Source organism: Hemiscyllium ocellatum, chromosome 10 (assembly GCF_020745735.1).
Source record: "Hemiscyllium ocellatum isolate sHemOce1 chromosome 10, sHemOce1.pat.X.cur, whole genome shotgun sequence".
In the NCBI taxonomy this organism is placed as follows: domain Eukaryota; kingdom Metazoa; phylum Chordata; class Chondrichthyes; order Orectolobiformes; family Hemiscylliidae; genus Hemiscyllium; species Hemiscyllium ocellatum.
Window position 1 is genome coordinate 667,928 of NC_083410.1, and position 14,501 is coordinate 682,428.

At 47.3% G+C, this 14,501-nt stretch overlaps 1 protein-coding gene across 1 annotated transcript in view; it reads right to left on the bottom strand.

The window, feature by feature from the left end:
- The window catches only part of gpn1 (GPN-loop GTPase 1), a 74,819-nt gene that overhangs the window by 11,225 nt on the left and 49,093 nt on the right, over positions 1–14,501 (bottom strand). Inside the window, exon 9 of the mRNA XM_060830713.1 lies at positions 2,010–2,156. Coding sequence (XP_060686696.1) covers positions 2,010–2,156 — 147 coding nt within the window. The remainder of the gene's footprint in view (positions 1–2,009; positions 2,157–14,501) is intronic.

A 14,501-nucleotide genomic window follows, 5' to 3' on the forward strand; every position in this document is an offset into this window, starting at 1 on the left:
AACACGCAAGGCCAACATAGTGAAGCTACAAAACAAACCGCTACACAGGCTAAACAGTAAAGGCAGGAAGTGACAGAAAGCGGGAAATAATCCCAGAACAATGGATCAGATCAAAGACCAGTCACATCTAGTTATGGCAGTTGCATTTCATGGTGGAGCATGCTCAAGGTGTTGAACTGCCTTTTCCTGTTCCTAGTCCTTACCTACCTACCTAACCCTGATTGATGGTAAATAATTCGGTGACCTACTGGAAGAGTAAACTCCATGATCATCCCATCCTTAGTGATGGTGCAGCCCTGCACAATACAAAAGGCAAAACTGAAGCATTTCCATCCAGCTTTAACCAGAACTACGCAGTGAGTGACCTATTTTGCTTCCCAGTATCACAGATACCAGTTTCCAGCCAACGCAATACGCACTGCATAATATCAAAAAAAAAGTTGAAGGCACTGGGTACTGAAAAGCCTGTGGATCCCAAAAGTCATCAGGTAATAATACAAACGATTTGTGCTTCAGAACTAGCCACATCTAATAAAGCTGCTTCACTGTATCTTTAGGAACGGCATTTACCTGGCAATATGAAAAACTGCCCATTTATGTTCTGTACAAAAAGCTGAACAAATTCAATCCATCTAATTCGCATCCTATTAGTCAAAGTTTGAACATCAGTAAGTGATGGACGGGGTGCCTGGCCAGCACTGATGACCTGTCTCTAGTTGTCCTTGAGAATTTGGGGGTGAGCTGTCTTTTGAACCCCTGCAGTCCACCTGCTGTGGGGTTTACCCACAATGCAATGAGGGAGGAAACTCCAAGATTTTGGCTCAGAGACAGGAAAGGCAAAATATTTCCAAGTCAGGATGGTGAGTGGCTTGGAGGGGAGCTTGCATGTGGTGGTGTTCCCATGTATCTGCTATCCTGTCCTTCCAGATCGAAGCAGTTGTGGGTTTGGAAGGTGCTAAAGATGTTTGGTGAGTTTCTGCAGTGCGTCTTGTAGACAGTACACACTGCTGCTGTTACTGCGCGTCAGTGAGGGAGAGAGTGGGTGTGTGTGATTTGGTGCAGACTGCTTCATCCTGGATGGTGTCAAGCTTCTTGAGTGTTGTTGGAGCTGCCCCCATCTAGACAAGTTGGGAGTATTCCATCACACTCCTGACTTGCGCCTTGTAGCTGGTGGACAGGCTTTGGCGAGTGAAGAGGTGAGTTACTCCCTGCAGTATCCCTAGTGTCTGACCTGTTCTTGGAGCCAGAGTTTATGTGGTGAGTCCAGCTGAGTTTCTGACCAAGGAGTTACCATTGTTTTGGATTCTCTTGGCTCTATCACTTGCTACTTATGCTGTTTAGCTCAGACTGTCCTGTTTGGTGGCTTCGCCATGTTGGCACCTCATCTTCAGGTACACCTGGTGTTGCTCCTCCTGCACCCTCCATTGCACCAGGGTCAATCTCCTGGCCTGACAGTAATGGTTGACTAGGGGATATTCTGGGTTATAAGGTTATAGATTAACTAGTGTACAATTCTGCTGCTTTTGACGTCCCATAGCACAAATGGATACCCAGATTTGAGTTGCAAGATCTGTTTGTAATCTGTCCCATTTAGCACAGTGACAGTGCCACATAATACAACAGATGGTATTCTCAATGTGAAGACAGGAGTGACATTATGGAGGCCTGAACTCACGGGGAAACTTTGTGAAACTCTCTACCGGCTGGAATGATGCCAAGCACCCTCGTAACTACCAATTTATATTTAGGGACAGACTTTGGGTTTCCTTTTTTTGGCTGATGTTCTCATATTCTCTCTGCCCTTCAGCTCTCTGTTCTTTTCTGTCTGCATCGCGGCTCATGGCGATCACGAACACAACAGTTATGATAAGTTAGTTCTAGAGAATGACGAGAAAACAGAGTCTGAGCATAACTTCCAATTAACATGAAGTGAGACAGAATAAAATTGGAGACGAGGGGGGTATAACGGAGAAGGATTCAGGATGTGCTCGAATTAGCAGGCAATTTACCCGGAGCTGACTGTAGAACTCATCCAGGACAAGACTCATGGAACGGGTCAGATTACTGGCAAAAGTCGTCTCCTGGTTCAGGGCATCCTGAAAAGTTTCAAAATCTTTCATCCACTCGACGGCAAAGGAATGATCAACAATATCAATCTAAAGTCACAGGAACAAGGTAATCATCAGTGTACAGTCAAAGCAACTGGGCAATGGTCAGTGTAAAATCACAGCAACAAGGTAACAATCAGACTATAGAAACAAGGTAATGATCAGTGTACAGTCACAGGAACGTGGTAATGATCAGTGTCCAGTCACAGGAACAGGGTAATGATCAGGGTCCAGTCACAGGAACAGGGTAATGATCAGGGTCCAGTCACAGGAACAGGATAATGATCAGTGTCCAGTCACAGGAACAGGATAATGATCAGTGTCCAGTCACAGGAACAGGGTAATGATCAGTGTCCAGTCACAGGAACGTGGTAATGATCAGTGTCCAGTCACAGGAACAGGGTAATGATCAGTGTCCAGTCACAGGAACAGGGTAATGATCAGGGTCCAGTCACAGGAACAGGGTAATGATCAGGGTCCAGTCACAGGAACAGGGTAATGATCAGGGTCCAGTCACAGGAACAGGGTAATGATCAGGGTCCAGTCACAGGAACCGGGTAATGATCAGGGTCCAGTCACAGGAACCGGGTAATGATCAGGGTCCAGTCACAGGAACAGGTTAATGATCAGGGTCCAGTCACAGGAACAGGGTAATGATCAGTGTACAGTCACAGGAACAGGGTAATGATCAGTGTATAGTCACAGGAACCGGGTAATGATCAGTGTCCAGTCACAGGAACAGGGTAATGATCAATGTCCAGTCACAGGAACAGGGTAATGATCAGGGTCCAGTCACAGGAACAGGGTAATGATCAGGGTCCAGTCACAGGAACAGGGTAATGATCAGGGTCCAGTCACAGGAACAGGGTAATGATCAGGGTCCAGTCACAGGAACAGGGTAATGATCAGGGTCCAGTCACAGGAACCGGGTAATGATCAGGGTCCAGTCACAGGAACAGGTTAATGATCAGGGTACAGTCACAGGAACAGGGTAATGATCAGTGTACAGTCACAGGAACAGGGTAATGATCAGTGTATAGTCACAGGAACCGGGTAATGATCAGTGTCCAGTCACAGGAACAGGGTAATGATCAGTGTCCAGTCACAGGAACAGGGTAATGATCAGTGTCCAGTCACAGGAACAGGATAATGATCAGAGTACAGTCACAGGAACGTGGTAATGATCAGTGTCCAGTCACAGGAACAGGGTAATGATCAGTGTACAGTCACAGGAACAGGGTAATGATCAGGGTCCAGTCACAGGAACAGGGTAATGATCAGTGTCCAGTCACAGGAACAGGTTAATGATCAGAGTCCAGTCACAGGAACAGGGTAATGATCAGTGTCCAGTCACAGGAACAGGGTAATGATCAGTGTCCAGTCACAGGAACAGGGTAATGATCAGTGTCCAGTCACAGGAACAGGGTAATGATCAGTGTACAGTCACAGGAACAGGGTAATGATCAGGGTACAGTCACAGGAACAGGGTAATGATCGTGTCCAGTCACAGGAACGTGGTAATGATCAGTGTACAGTCACAGGAACAGGGTAATGATCAGTGTACAGTCACAGGAACAGGGTAATGATCAGTGTCCAGTCACAGGAACAGGTTAATGATCAGTGTCCAGTCACAGGAACAGGGTAATGATCAGTGTCCAGTCACAGGAACAGGGTAATGATCAGTGTCCAGTCACAGGAACAGGATAATGATCAGTGGCCAGTCACAGGAACAGGGTAATGATCAGTGTCCAGTCACAGGAACAGGGTAATGATCAGTGTCCAGTCACAGGAACGTGGTAATGATCAGCGTCCAGTCACAGGAACGGGGTAATGATCAGCGTCCAGTCACAGGAACGTGGTAATGATCAGCGTCCAGTCACAGGAACAGGGTAATGATCAGCGTCCAGTCACAGGAACAGGGTAATGATCAGTGTCCAGTCACAGGAACAGGTTAATGATCAGTGTCCAGTCACAGGAACAGGGTAATGATCAGTGTCCAGTCACAGGAACAGGGTAATGATCAGTGTCCAGTCACAGGAACAGGTTAATGATCAGTGTCCAGTCACAGGAACAGGGTAATGATCAGTGTCCAGTCACAGGAACAGGGTAATGATCAGGGTCCAGTCACAGGAACAGGTTAATGATCAGGGTCCAGTCACAGGAACAGGGTAATGATCAGTGTCCAGTCACAGGAACAGGGTAATGATCAGTGTCCAGTCACAGGAACAGGGCAATGATCAGTGTCCAGTCACAGGAACAGGGCAATGATCAGGGTCCAGTCACAGGAACAGGGCAATGATCAGGGTCCAGTCACAGGAACAGGGTAATGATCAGTGTCCAGTCACAGGAACAGGTTAATGATCAGGGTACAGTCACAGGAACAGGGTAATGATCAGTGTACAGTCACAGGAACAGGGTAATGATCAGGGTCCAGTCACAGGAACAGGATAATGATCAGTGTCCAGTCACAGGAACAGGGTAATGATCAGTGTCCAGTCACAGGAACAGGATAATGATCAGTGTCCAGTCACAGGAACAGGGTAATGATCAGTGTCCAGTCACAGGAACGTGGTAATGATCAGTGTCCAGTCACAGGAACAGGGTAATGATCAGGGTCCAGTCACAGGAACAGGGTAATGATCAGGGTCCAGTCACAGGAACAGGTTAATGATCAGTGTACAGTCACAGGAACGTGGTAATGATCAGGGTCCAGTCACAGGAACCGGGTAATGATCAGTGTACAGTCACAGGAACGTGGTAATGATCAGTGTCCAGTCACAGGAACAGGGTAATGATCAGTGTACAGTCACAGGAACGTGGTAATGATCAGTGTACAGTCACAGGAACAGGATAATGATCAGTGTCCAGTCACAGGAACAGGGTAATGATCAGTGTCCAGTCACAGGAACAGGATAATGATCAGTGTCCAGTCACAGGAACAGGATAATGATCAGTGTCCAGTCACAGGAACAGGGTAATGATCAGTGTCCAGTCACAGGAACAGGGTAATGATCAGTGTCCAGTCACAGGAACAGGGTAATGATCAGTGTCCAGTCACAGGAACAGGGTAATGATCAGTGTCCAGTCACAGGAACAGGGTAATGATCAGTGTACAGTCACAGGAACAGGGTAATGATCAGGGTCCAGTCACAGGAACAGGGTAATGATCAGTGTCCAGTCACAGGAACAGGTTAATGATCAGGGTACAGTCACAGGAACGTGGTAATGATCAGGGTCCAGTCACAGGAACCGGGTAATGATCAGTGTACAGTCACAGGAACGTGGTAATGATCAGTGTCCAGTCACAGGAACAGGGTAATGATCAGTGTACAGTCACAGGAACGTGGTAATGATCAGTGTACAGTCACAGGAACAGGATAATGATCAGTGTCCAGTCACAGGAACAGGATAATGATCAGTGTCCAGTCACAGGAACAGGATAATGATCAGTGTCCAGTCACAGGAACAGGGTAATGATCAGTGTCCAGTCACAGGAACAGGGTAATGATCAGTGTCCAGTCACAGGAACAGGATAATGATCAGTGTCCAGTCACAGGAACAGGGTAATGATCAGAGTCCAGTCACAGGAACAGGGTAATGATCAGGGTCCAGTCACAGGAACAGGTTAATGATCAGTGTACAGTCACAGGAACGTGGTAATGATCAGGGTCCAGTCACAGGAACCGGGTAATGATCAGTGTACAGTCACAGGAACGTGGTAATGATCAGTGTCCAGTCACAGGAACAGGGTAATGATCAGTGTACAGTCACAGGAACGTGGTAATGATCAGTGTACAGTCACAGGAACGTGGTAATGATCAGTGTCCAGTCACAGGAACAGGGTAATGATCAGGGTCCAGTCACAGGAACAGGATAATGATCAGTGTCCAGTCACAGGAACAGGGTAATGATCAGTGTCCAGTCACAGGAACAGGGTAATGATCAGTGTCCAGTCACAGGAACAGGATAATGATCAGAGTCCAGTCACAGGAACAGGGTAATGATCAGAGTCCAGTCACAGGAACAGGGTAACGATCAGTGTCCAGTCACAGGAACAGGGTAATGATCAGTGTCCAGTCACAGGAACAGGGTAATGATCAGGGTACAGTCACAGGAACAGGGTAATGATCGTGTCCAGTCACAGGAACGTGGTAATGATCAGTGTCCAGTCACAGGAACGTGGTAATGATCAGTGTCCAGTCACAGGAACAGGGTAATGATCAGTGTCCAGTCACAGGAACAGGGTAATGATCAGTGTCCAGTCACATGAACAGGATAATGATCAGTGTCCAGTCACAGGAACAGGATAATGATCAGTGTCCAGTCACAGGAACAGGGTAATGATCAGTGTCCAGTCACAGGAACAGGGTAATGATCAGTGTCCAGTCACAGGAACAGGATAATGATCAGTGTCCAGTCACAGGAACAGGGTAATGATCAGAGTCCAGTCACAGGAACAGGGTAATGATCAGTGTCCAGTCACAGGAACAGGATAATGATCAGAGTCCAGTCACAGGAACAGGGTAATGATCAGAGTCCAGTCACAGGAACAGGGTAATGATCAGTGTCCAGTCACAGGAACAGGGTAATGATCAGTGTCCAGTCACAGGAACAGGGTAACGATCAGTGTCCAGTCACAGGAACAGGGTAATGATCAGTGTCCAGTCACAGGAACAGGGTAATGATCAGTGTCCAGTCACAGGAACAGGGTAATGATCAGTGTACAGTCACAGGAACAGGGTAATGATCAGTGTCCAGTCACAGGAACAGGGTAATAGAACATAGAAGGATACAGCGCAGTACAGGCCCTTCGGCCCTCGATGTTGCGCCGACCGAATCCTACCTAACCTATACTAGCCCAATAACTTCCAAATGCCTATCCAATGCCCGCTTAAATGACCATAAAGAAGAAGAGTTCACCACTGATACGGGCAGGGCATTCCATGAACTCACAACCCGCTGTGTGAAGAATCTACCCCTAACATCTGTCCTATACCTACCACCCCTTAATTTAAAGCTATGTCCCCTAGTAATACCTGACTCCATTAGCGGTAAAAGGTTCTTAGTATCTACCCTATCTAAACCCCAATCATCTTATACACTTCTATCAGATCTCCCCTAAACCTTCTCTTCTCCAATGAGAACAGCCCCAAGTGCCTCAGCCTTTCCTCATAAGATTTTCCTACCATTCCAGGCAACATCCTGGTAAACCTCCTCTGCACTCGTTCTAAAGCTTCCACATCCTTCCTATAGTATGGCGACCAAAACTGCACACAATACTCCAGATGAGGCCGCACCAGAGTCTTATACAACTGCAACATGACCTCAGGACTCCGGAACTCAATTCCTCTGCCAATAAAGCCCAGTACACCATATGCCTTCCTCACAGCACTATTTACCTGGGTGGCAACTTTCAGAGATCTGTGTACATGGACACCAAGATCCCTCTGCTCATCCACACTACCAAGTAGCCTACCATTAGCCCAGTAATCCATCATCTTGTTATTCCTACCAAAGTGAACGACTTCGCACTTAGCTACATTGAATTCCATTTGCCACATTTCCGCCCAGCTCTGCAACTTATCTATATCCCGCTGTAACCTACCACTTCCTTCCTCACTATCCACAACTCCACCGACTTTTGTGTCATCCGCAAACTTGCTTACCCAGCTTTCAAGTCCTTCCTCTAGATCATTTATAAAGATAACAAAAAGCAATGGTCCCAAAACAGATCCTTGTGGTACACCGCTAGTAACTGCGCTCCAAGATGAACATAATCCATCAACTACTACCCTCTGTCTCCTTCCAGCCAGCCAATTCCTAATCCAAACCTCTAATGTATCCTCAATGCCATACCTCCGAAGTTTTAGCATTAGCCTACCATGGGGAACCTTATCGAACGCCTTACTAAAATCCATATACACAACATCTACTGCTTTACCCTCATCCACTTCCTTGGTCACCTTCTCAAAGAACTCAATAAGGTTTGTGAGGCACGACCTGCCCTTCACAAAACCATGCTGGCTATCCCTGATCACGTTATTCCTACCCAGATGTTCATAAATCTTATCCCTTACCATTCTCTCTAAGACTTTGCCCACCACTGAAGTCAGACTCACTGGCCTATAGTTACTAGGGCTATCCCTACTCCCTTTCTTGAACAATGGGACCACATTCGCTATCCTCCAGTCCTCTGGTACTATTCCCGTTGACAACGACGACATAAAAATCCAGGCCAATGGCTCTGCTATCTCCTCCCTAGCTTCCCATAGGATCCTGGGGTAAATGCCATCAGGCCCAGGAGACTTATCTATATTCATCCTTTCCAATATTCCCAAAACCTCTTCCCTGCATATTTCCAGGGCATCCATTCTAATTATTTGTGATTCCATATTCACATCAGCAACAGTGTCCTGTTCCTGAGTGAATACTGATGAAAAGTACTGATTTAATGTCTCTCCAATCTCCTCCGCCTCCACACACAACTTCCCACTACTATCCTTGACTGGACCGATACCTACCCTAGTCATCCTTTTATTCTTGACATACCTATAGAAAGCCTTTGGGTTTTCCCTAATCCTACCAGCTAAAGACTTTTCATGTCCCCTTCTCGCTTCTCTTAGCTCCCTCTTTAGCTCCTTCCTGGCTACCTTATAACTCTCAATCGCCCCTACTGAACCTTCACGCCTCATCTTTACATATGCCGCCTTCTTCCCTTTCACAAGGGACTCCAATTCCTTACTAAACCACGGCTGCCTCACAAGGCCCTTTACACCATGCCTGACTGGTACATACCTATCGAGGACACGCAGTAGCTGCTCCTTGAACACTCCCCACATCTCATTAGTGTTCTTCTCTTGAAGCCTGTTTTTCCAATCCACACATCCTAAGTCATGCCTCACTGCATCATAATTTCCCTGCCCCCAGCTATAGCTCTTGCCCTGCGGCGCACGATTATCCCTCTCCATCACTAAAGTAAAAGTCACCGAGTTGTGGTCACTGTCCCCGAAGTGCTCACCTACCTCCTAATGATCAGTGTCCAGTCACAGGAACAGGGTAATGATCAGTGTCCAGTCACAGGAAGAGGGTAATGATCAGGGTCCAGTCACAGGAACAGGGTAATGATCAGGGTCCAGTCACAGGAACGGGGTAATGATCAGGGTCCAGTCACAGGAACGGGGTAATGATCAGGGTCCAGTCACAGGAACGGGGTAATGATCAGTGTCCAGTCACAGGAACGGGGTAATGATCAGTGTCCAGTCACAGGAACGGGGTAATGATCAGTGTCCAGTCACAGGAACGGGGTAATGATCAGTGTCCAGTGACAGGAACAGGGTAATGATCAGTGTCCAGTCACAGGAACAGGTTAATGATCAGTGTCCAGTCACAGGAACAGGGTAATGATCAGTGTCCAGTCACAGGAACAGGGTAATGATCAGTGTCCAGTCACAGGAACAGGGTAATGATCAGTGTCCAGTCACAGGAACAGGGTAATGATCAGTGTCCAGTCACAGGAACGTGGTAATGATCAGTGTCCAGTCACAGGAACGGGGTAATGATCAGTGTCCAGTCACAGGAACGTGGTAATGATCAGTGTCCAGTCACAGGAACAGGTTAATGATCAGTGTCCAGTCACAGGAACAGGGTAATGATCAGTGTCCAGTCACAGGAACAGGGTAATGATCAGTGTCCAGTCACAGGAACAGGTTAATGATCAGTGTCCAGTCACAGGAACAGGGTAATGATCAGTGTCCAGTCACAGGAACAGGTTAATGATCAGTGTCCAGTCACAGGAACAGGGTAATGATCAGTGTCCAGTCACAGGAACAGGGTAATGATCAGGGTACAGTCACAGGAACAGGGTAATGATCAGTGTCCAGTCACAGGAACAGGGTAATGATCAGGGTCCAGTCACAGGAACAGGTTAATGATCAGGGTCCAGTCACAGGAACAGGGTAATGATCAGTGTCCAGTCACAGGAACAGGGTAATGATCAGTGTCCAGTCACAGGAACAGGGCAATGATCAGTGTCCAGTCACAGGAACAGGGCAATGATCAGTGTCCAGTCACAGGAACAGGGCAATGATCAGTGTCCAGTCACAGGAACAGGGCAATGATCAGTGTCCAGTCACAGGAACAGGTTAATGATCAGGGTACAGTCACAGGAACGGGGTAATGATCAGTGTCCAGTCACAGGAACGGGGTAATGATCAGTGTCCAGTCACAGGAACGGGGTAATGATCAGTGTCCAGTCACAGGAACAGGGTAATGATCAGTGTCCAGTGACAGGAACAGGGTAATGATCAGTGTCCAGTCACAGGAACAGGGTAATGATCAGTGTCCAGTCACAGGAACAGGGTAATGATCAGTGTCCAGTCACAGGAACAGGGTAATGATCAGTGTCCAGTCACAGGAACAGGGTAATGATCAGTGTCCAGTCACAGGAACGTGGTAATGATCAGTGTCCAGTCACAGGAACGGGGTAATGATCAGTGTCCAGTCACAGGAACGTGGTAATGATCAGTGTCCAGTCACAGGAACAGGTTAATGATCAGTGTCCAGTCACAGGAACAGGGTAATGATCAGTGTCCAGTCACAGGAACAGGGTAATGATCAGTGTCCAGTCACAGGAACAGGTTAATGATCAGTGTCCAGTCACAGGAACAGGGTAATGATCAGTGTCCAGTCACAGGAACAGGTTAATGATCAGTGTCCAGTCACAGGAACAGGGTAATGATCAGTGTCCAGTCACAGGAACAGGGTAATGATCAGTGTCCAGTCACAGGAACAGGGTAATGATCAGGGTCCAGTCACAGGAACAGGTTAATGATCAGGGTCCAGTCACAGGAACAGGGTAATGATCAGTGTCCAGTCACAGGAACAGGGTAATGATCAGTGTCCAGTCACAGGAACAGGGCAATGATCAGTGTCCAGTCACAGGAACAGGGCAATGATCAGTGTCCAGTCACAGGAACAGGGCAATGATCAGTGTCCAGTCACAGGAACAGGGCAATGATCAGTGTCCAGTCACAGGAACAGGTTAATGATCAGGGTACAGTCACAGGAACAGGGTAATGATCAGTGTACAGTCACAGGAACAGGGTAATGATCAGTGTCCAGTCACAGGAACAGGATAATGATCAGTGTCCAGTCACAGGAACAGGGTAATGATCAGTGTCCAGTCACAGGAACAGGGTAATGATCAGTGTCCAGTCACAGGAACAGGGTAATGATCAGTGTCCAGTCACAGGAACGTGGTAATGATCAGTGTCCAGTCACAGGAACAGGGTAATGATCAGGGTCCAGTCACAGGAACAGGGTAATGATCAGGGTCCAGTCACAGGAACAGGTTAATGATCAGTGTACAGTCACAGGAACGTGGTAATGATCAGGGTCCAGTCACAGGAACCGGGTAATGATCAGTGTCCAGTCACAGGAACAGGGTAATGATCAGTGTCCAGTCACAGGAACAGGGTAATGATCAGTGTACAGTCACAGGAACGTGGTAATGATCAGGGTCCAGTCACAGGAACAGGGTAATGATCAGTGTACAGTCACAGGAACAGGGCAATGATCAGGGTCCAGTCACAGGAACAGGGTAATGATCAGGGTCCAGTCACAGGAACGTGGTAATGATCAGTGTCCAGTCACAGGAACAGGGTAATGATCAGTGTCCAGTCACAGGAACAGGGTAATGATCAGTGTCCAGTCACATGAACAGGATAATGATCAGTGTCCAGTCACAGGAACAGGATAATGATCAGTGTCCAGTCACAGGAACAGGATAATGATCAGTGTCCAGTCACAGGAACAGGGTAATGATCAGTGTCCAGTCACAGGAACAGGGTAATGATCAGTGTCCAGTCACAGGAACAGGATAATGATCAGTGTCCAGTCACAGGAACAGGGTAATGATCAGAGTCCAGTCACAGGAACAGGGTAATGATCAGTGTCCAGTCACAGGAACAGGGTAATGATCAGTGTCCAGTCACAGGAACAGGATAATGATCAGAGACCAGTCACAGGAACAGGGTAATGATCAGAGTCCAGTCACAGGAACAGGGTAATGATCAGTGTCCAGTCACAGGAACAGGGTAATGATCAGTGTCCAGTCACAGGAACAGGGTAACGATCAGTGTCCAGTCACAGGAACAGGGTAATGATCAGTGTCCAGTCACAGGAACAGGGTAATGATCAGGGTACAGTCACAGGAACAGGGTAATGATCGTGTCCAGTCACAGGAACGTGGTAATGATCAGTGTCCAGTCACAGGAACGTGGTAATGATCAGTGTCCAGTCACAGGAACAGGGTAATGATCAGTGTCCAGTCACAGGAACAGGGTAATGATCAGTGTCCAGTCACAGGAACAGGATAATGATCAGTGTCCAGTCACAGGAACAGGATAATGATCAGTGTCCAGTCACAGGAACAGGATAATGATCAGTGTCCAGTCACAGGAACAGGGTAATGATCAGTGTCCAGTCACAGGAACAGGATAATGATCAGTGTCCAGTCACAGGAACAGGATAATGATCAGTGTCCAGTCACAGGAACAGGGTAATGATCAGTGTCCAGTCACAGGAACAGGGCAATGATCAGTGTCCAGTCACAGGAACAGGGCAATGATCAGTGTCCAGTCACAGGAACAGGGCAATGATCAGTGTCCAGTCACAGGAACAGGGCAATGATCAGGGTCCAGTCACAGGAACAGGGCAATGATCAGGGTCCAGTCACAGGAACAGGGTAATGATCAGGGTACAGTCACAGGAACAGGGTAATGATCAGTGTCCAGTCACAGGAACAGGATAATGATCAGTGTCCAGTCACAGGAACAGGGTAATGATCAGGGTCCAGTCACAGGAACAGGGTAATGATCAGGGTCCAGTCACAGGAACAGGGTAATGATCAGGGTACAGTCACAGGAACAGGGTAATGATCAGTGTCCAGTCACAGGAACGTGGTAATGATCAGTGTCCAGTCACAGGAACAGGGTAATGATCAGTGTCCAGTCACATGAACAGGATAATGATCAGTGTCCAGTCACAGGAACAGGATAATGATCAGTGTCCAGTCACAGGAACAGGGTAATGATCAGTGTACAGTCACAGGAACAGGGTAATGATCAGTGTACAGTCACAGGAACAGGGTAATAGAACATAGAAGGATACAGCGCAGTACAGGCCCTTCGGCCCTCGATGTTGCGCCGACCGAATCCTACCTAACCTATACTAGCCCAATAACTTCCAAATGCCTATCCAATGCCCGCTTAAATGACCATAAAGAAGAAGAGTTCACCACTGATACGGGCAGGGCATTCCATGAACTCACAACCCGCTGTGTGAAGAATCTACCCCTAACATCTGTCCTATACCTACCACCCCTTAATTTAAAGCTATGTCCCCTAGTAATACCTGACTCCATTAGCGGTAAAAGGTTCTTAGTATCTACCCTATCTAAACCCCTAATCATCTTATACACTTCTATCAGATCTCCCCTAAACCTTCTCTTCTCCAATGAGAACAGCCCCAAGTGCCTCAGCCTTTCCTCATAAGATTTTCCTACCATTCCAGGCAACATCCTGGTAAACCTCCTCTGCACTCGTTCTAAAGCTTCCACATCCTTCCTATAGTATGGCGACCAAAACTGCACACAATACTCCAGATGAGGCCGCACCAGAGTCTTATACAACTGCAACATGACCTCAGGACTCCGGAACTCAATTCCTCTGCCAATAAAGCCCAGTACACCATATGCCTTCCTCACAGCACTATTTACCTGGGTGGCAACTTTCAGAGATCTGTGTACATGGACACCAAGATCCCTCTGCTCATCCACACTACCAAGTAGCCTACCATTAGCCCAGTAATCCATCATCTTGTTATTCCTACCAAAGTGAACGACTTCGCACTTAGCTACATTGAATTCCATTTGCCACATTTCCGCCCAGCTCTGCAACTTATCTATATCCCGCTGTAACCTACCACTTCCTTCCTCACTATCCACAACTCCACCGACTTTTGTGTCATCCGCAAACTTGCTTACCCAGCTTTCAAGTCCTTCCTCTAGATCATTTATAAAGATAACAAAAAGCAATGGTCCCAAAACAGATCCTTGTGGTACACCGCTAGTAACTGCGCTCCAAGATGAACATAATCCATCAACTACTACCCTCTGTCTCCTTCCAGCCAGCCAATTCCTAATCCAAACCTCTAATGTATCCTCAATGCCATACCTCCGAAGTTTTAGCATTAGCCTACCATGGGAAACCTTATCGAACGCCTTACTAAAATCCATATACACAACATCTACTGCTTTACCCTCATCCACTTCCTTGGTCACCTTCTCAAAGAACTCAATAAGGTTTGTGAGGCACGACCTGCCCTTCACAAAAC